Here is a 5621-nt window from a genome sequence, read left to right on the forward strand (position 1 = left end):
GATCCCACTAAGCCTAACCGTCTTCCAAATCGTTCTCCATCATTGAATCTTGCTGAAATGAAATCGTGACCATTTAAACTCCATATTTTAACCGCTAACATGGCAGTTCACGGCAGTTTTCTAGCCTCCACCTTATCCTGCCCATGTTCTCCACAAATCACGTTTTAGTTGGTTTTGTTTCCAGTTAATAACCTCCCAATCTCCCATCATTCGCTGCCCATGTTCTCTGTTATGCAGGTTCCTATAAATCTAGGTTTAGAAGCGACTCTCTTGTGGGTGACCAATAGATCAAAGCTAGTGGAAGAACTGGATGGATTTTTATTTATGTGGAGACTGAGAAGATGTTTTTGGGAGGCAGGGGCTTGAGGGTTTGGTCGTCTTGTATGTCTGTTAGTTTTCTCTTTTCATATTGGTTCCTAGATTTGTAGCCTTCTGGACCAGCCTCTTGTTGCGTTCCCTTTTTTGTTTTATTTTTAATGCATAAGCCCTTCCTTTTCAAAAAAAAAAAAAAAACAAAAAAAAAAAAAAAAAAAAAAAAAACAACTACAGTATCAAAATTATTTTTGTGTTTTGGTGACTCATTGCTAGATGACATTGTGAATATGTGGCTTTTGATTTTGATTACTATTGGACTATAACATTAGTTTAGAATGCAAAGAAAAATATTTATGTGATTATGACATTAAAATACTTATCCCCTTTATCGGATGGCTATTAAACTAGTTATTGATGGTGTGAATTAAGCTTCAAGAATACAATATGTATAGTGATAGGGTCTCAAATGAATACAAACATACGATAAATTAGGCATAGATACACCAGGGTGGAAGCTAAACTATTTCTACATATTATTTACATACGTTATTATGCCTTACATAAGTTAGTACCAAAACTAGACATCAACTAACCATCAAAAACTTCTTGTGGAACTTTTCTTATCAATTTTGACAGCCATGAGATCAGCCAAAAACCCCGGTTTCGAAATCTTCATTCCTTCTACACTCGTTTCATCACTCAACATCTTAATGACTACAGACATTCCAGGCCTAAGCTTTGTGGCCTCTTGAACACACAGTAACCCAACCTTCATGAACCGCACTGCTTCGCCTTTTAACCTCTCATCGTCACCTGTCAACAATACCGGGTCCACTAGCTCCACCAAACGATCACAATTATACATATCCCATGCCTGCATCAACGTATTTTCATAAATCATACACACACCGAGCACATCTACACTTGAATTTCAGCTTACCTTATCAACCAAGAAATGTTCTCCATGTTCCATATCAAACTCTACGATTGACCGTCCACTTATGATTTCTAGAAGCAATACGCCAAAGCTATAAACATCGGATTTTCTGGTCAAACGCCCGGTAATAGCATACTCTGGTGAAAGATACCCTCTTGAATTAATATGGAAATGTTAGTGACATTGTACTAGGTACACAAAAGAAATTAAGAGCAAACAAGGACATGTTTGTTTAGGACTTACAATGTACCCGCAACACGTGTACTAATATGAGACGTGTCGTCTTGAAACAATCTTGCAAGCCCGAAATCCGCAACTTTGGGATTAAAATCATGATCTAGAAGTACATTGCTTGCTTTGATATCTCTATGAACTATATGAGGGATTTTCTCTTCATGAAGATATGCTAATGCTTTAGCAACTCCTAATGAAACATTCTTCCTCCTTGTCCAACTAAAACTATTCCTACTTTGCTCACCACCTATACATAAAATAAACAAAAGTAATCAGGCTAATTTTCCGCATTTCGATCGAAATTTTGTATATATACTATGTTCGGCCCTGGTAAGTTTTTCGGCCGTAGTGCTAATTTTAGTGTCCGTGTCTTTCGGCCCTGGCAGGTTCAACGGGCAAGATCCGCCACTGCTTCTCTTTATACATATGTACTTATTCAATTATATATTTATCTTCTCTTTCTTTAAATTTGAGTTATTGACTTTATATTATAGGGGCCCGTTTTCTTCTATTCGCACAGGGCCAAAAATTTTTTACGGATTTTCGGAGACGGCCCTGACAATCACTATACAACATAAAAACTTGTTTTATATAGGTAGTTTTGGGTTTTTATTGAGGGTGGGGGTTGGGTCAATTGGAAAAGCCTTCGAGCCTCAAGAAACATCGTCTTTCAAAAAAAAATCTAGGTATTTTTCGGAAGCGACAGAAAATTACCTAGAAATCGGTATGCAAGGCTATTGTTTTCCATATAATCATATACCAAACATCTTTTGGCTCCTTCAACGCAACAACCGTGAAGATTTACAAGATTTTCGTGTTGAACATCACATAGTGCAGCGATTTCAGATATGAATTCACGTTCGCCTCTCATTGATTCGAGTTCAACAGATAACACTTTTATCGCCACGATAGCCCCGTCACTGAGTCGACCCTGTTAGTTGTTAAAACAATAAGAAACTTATAATGTCATTCATTTGATAATAAGGAGATGATTTATACACATAATAAAGTCATTTATAAACTAATCAGGGCTGCTATTAATTAAGATCGTTTTCTCAAGCAGCATCACAAGGTTGATTATCCATAACATGATAATGCATTCTTGGAGGAATTGTTGGCTGCTGCTATAACTTCAAGAAAAGACTATCTTTTTTATTATACTTTTTTCTTTATGTATTTTTTTGTTATCTTTATAAAAAAAAACTTATTTTCAGAAAACTTTTTATTTATTTATTTATTTATTTATTTATTTATTTATTTATTATTATTATTATTATTATTATTATTATTATTATTATTATTATTATTATTATTATTATTATTTCAGTTTTTCTTTGTTACTTTGGTCTTTGTCTTTTAGTCATATTATTTCAGTTAGTTTTTGTGGTTTGCAACAAAGTAACATTCTTAGGAAAAATATAATATAAAATACAAACAGAAAAAAAGAGTATAATTTAGCATGTAACATTACTTTGTTTGTTGACCAAAAAAAAACAAATTGGATTTTAGTTGGAAAAAAAAAAACAAATTAGATTTCAAAAGTATGGGAAGTGAAACAACCTTGTAGACAGCCCCAAATCCTCCCTCTCCAACTTTGTTCTTGGAACTGAAACCATGACAAGCAACGTTCAACTCATCGTACGAAAACAACCTTAATGTCGAAGCCTTGTCTCCACCTGTATTTCATTTCATAAGATTCTTTTAATGGTGATGAAATATTATTAATAAAAACTAACAAGAAGCTAGAGCCAAAACGTAATCATCTTGACTCAATAAACAGTAAGAAACTAATGTTGCTCACCTTTATCATTCACTAGCTTGTCGTTGACGTCTGAACTCGAGCGGAAACACGGGAAATAAAACATCATTGACAGATTCTTGAGGATGAGTTATGGAAGATCATAAAGATATAGACAAGATGATCATGATCATGATCATGATGATGATATATAGGAGTCAAAGAATAACCCCTAAAAGGAAACGACTTTGAATAGAGACAAAAATCGTAGAACGTATCTGGCTGCACATCATAGACCAGGTAATTGATTAGGATTTAAGTATATATAATGCAAGTTGCTTCGGTTGATGTGGTTTTGCATTTAATTGCCATCTCTCATCATTTGACTTTTTAAGTATAAAAATATATCTTATCAACTAATTGGAAGGTTCAAAAGCGAAAAGGAAAATTAAAGTGTATTATAAAAGGGTAAAAGGGTAAGTTACTTACGTAAATTAGGGTGGTTAAGGTTGTGTGGAGTTTAAGTGACTAAGTGGACCAAACTACTTATTACACAAAACGGAATCACAAATAAAAAAAATAAAATAAAAATACTTGAGGGATGTGTGTGTATATATATTTGGAAAATTAAAAAATAAACAACACCGATCAACTTTTCAAAATAAACACACTTTTTTCAACTTTTTAAAGTGTTTAGACTAATTAGAAAACGACACATAAGTCTCAGCCGGTACTTTTGACATATAACATCATGTTTTGCTAATGCTTTTTATTTAGCCAGAGTTACCCAGGGTTGTGTCTAAATGCAACCCCCCCCCCCCCCCACCTCACACACAACATACACTTTGTGAGAGGAAAAACACTCATGTTTGTGAGATGAGCGAGGTTACATTTAGTAGCACCCTAATCTAGATGGTTAGCCGACTAGGTTAGCTCGTAATTGATAATTGTCATTTGGTTTATAGGTCATGACTAGGGCTGTAAACGAACCGAACGAACACGAACAAGGCCATGTTCGTGTTCGTTCGTTAAGGAAATTAACATGTTCGTGAACTGTTCACGAACGCATACCGAACATAAGTTTATGTTCATGTTCGTTCGTTAAGGAAATTCGGTTGTTCACGAACAGTTCGTGAACACTGGTCTCGAACACAAACAAATGCAAGCGAACACAAAAGAACGCAACCGAACATTTAACTTGAAAATAAAAAAAAATAAAAATATTGTTATCCTTAAACATTGGATATAAGTAGTTAAATACAACCATCAAATGACAAATCAAAACACAAGAAGTCTAATACACCACCAAACGATGAATCAACTTTGACTAACTTAAACATAATTATTCCCATAAATGTCTTAGCATGTCCAAATTTTAGCTAACTTAGAAAAAAAAAATAGGGTTTCAAGTTTTCAATATGTTTAGATAAAAGGTTTATTATATATTATTTTTTAATATAATCAAACGAACACGGACGAACGTAACCGAACATATTACCAAACGTTCACGAACGCAGTCGAACGAACGAGACCTATGTTCGTGTTCGGTCGCTAAGCTAACCGGACGAAACTTTTTGTTCGTGTTCGTTCATTAAGCTAATCGAACGAACATAAACGAACTTCCCACCGAACGGTTCACGAACTGTTCGCTAAACGTTCGGTTCGTTTACAGCCCTAGTCATGACTAATTTGAGATAAACATGATTGCAAAATTTTGGCAGGAACAATGATGTTCATGTAACTTGTTATGCTTGGTTAACTTTTTTCTATAAGTTGTTACATGATATTCATTTTAATGCATTAATTTTCTCAATGCTCGATCATTAGAAGTTAATTATTCATTTGTCTATATAAAAAAATATGACTAGATTTCAAAAAAAAAAAATTATCAAGAACTAAAACTAAAATCTTGTCACAGATACTTGTCAAAACCATCTTAAGTGCTTAAGAGCAAGGTTGGAGAACTCGCTAGTCGCTAGCCGGCCGGTGAGGTGGGGACTAGCGACTACTCGGGATCATGGTTGCAAAAGTCGCTAGGCGCTCCCTAGTCGGTCGGCCGGGGAGTTGAGAGTACTCGGCCTAGGCGGAGAGTACACTGGGAGTACTCGGACATGCCAAATTATAAAGAAATTAGTTTTCGGAAATTAAATATATGTCAAATAACATAAATTTACTAATATTTATAACAAAATACGTGAAATTGATATTCATTCTTTAATATGATAGGCATAGAAATTATGTTTTATTTTATTTTAAGTCAAAGTCGGCCCGAGTTGACCTACTAGATACGGTTTTGGCCGATGTTCACCGCATTTGATCGATTCCAAGTAATTAGTCGGAGTTGAAGAAAGTCGCCTCGGCAACCTACCTTGTAGCGACTACTCGGGGAGTACTCGG

The 5621-nt window shown here is 34.9% G+C and overlaps 1 protein-coding gene across 1 annotated transcript; it reads right to left on the bottom strand.

The window, feature by feature from the left end:
- Positions 1-739: 739 nt before the first annotated feature.
- On the bottom strand, positions 740-3517 carry LOC110868347 (putative serine/threonine-protein kinase). Its single transcript, XM_022117477.2, has 6 exons — positions 3288-3517; positions 3047-3162; positions 2201-2417; positions 1496-1733; positions 1256-1406; positions 740-1189 (listed from the first exon to the last, which is right to left on the bottom strand). Exons 1-6 carry the CDS (start codon positions 3352-3354, stop codon positions 911-913), a joined length of 1068 nt encoding a protein of 355 aa, XP_021973169.1. The 5' UTR covers positions 3355-3517; the 3' UTR covers positions 740-910.
- Between the last annotated feature and the right edge of the window lie 2104 nt (positions 3518-5621).

Source organism: Helianthus annuus, chromosome 7 (genome assembly GCF_002127325.2).
Source record: "Helianthus annuus cultivar XRQ/B chromosome 7, HanXRQr2.0-SUNRISE, whole genome shotgun sequence".
Taxonomy (NCBI): domain Eukaryota; kingdom Viridiplantae; phylum Streptophyta; class Magnoliopsida; order Asterales; family Asteraceae; genus Helianthus; species Helianthus annuus.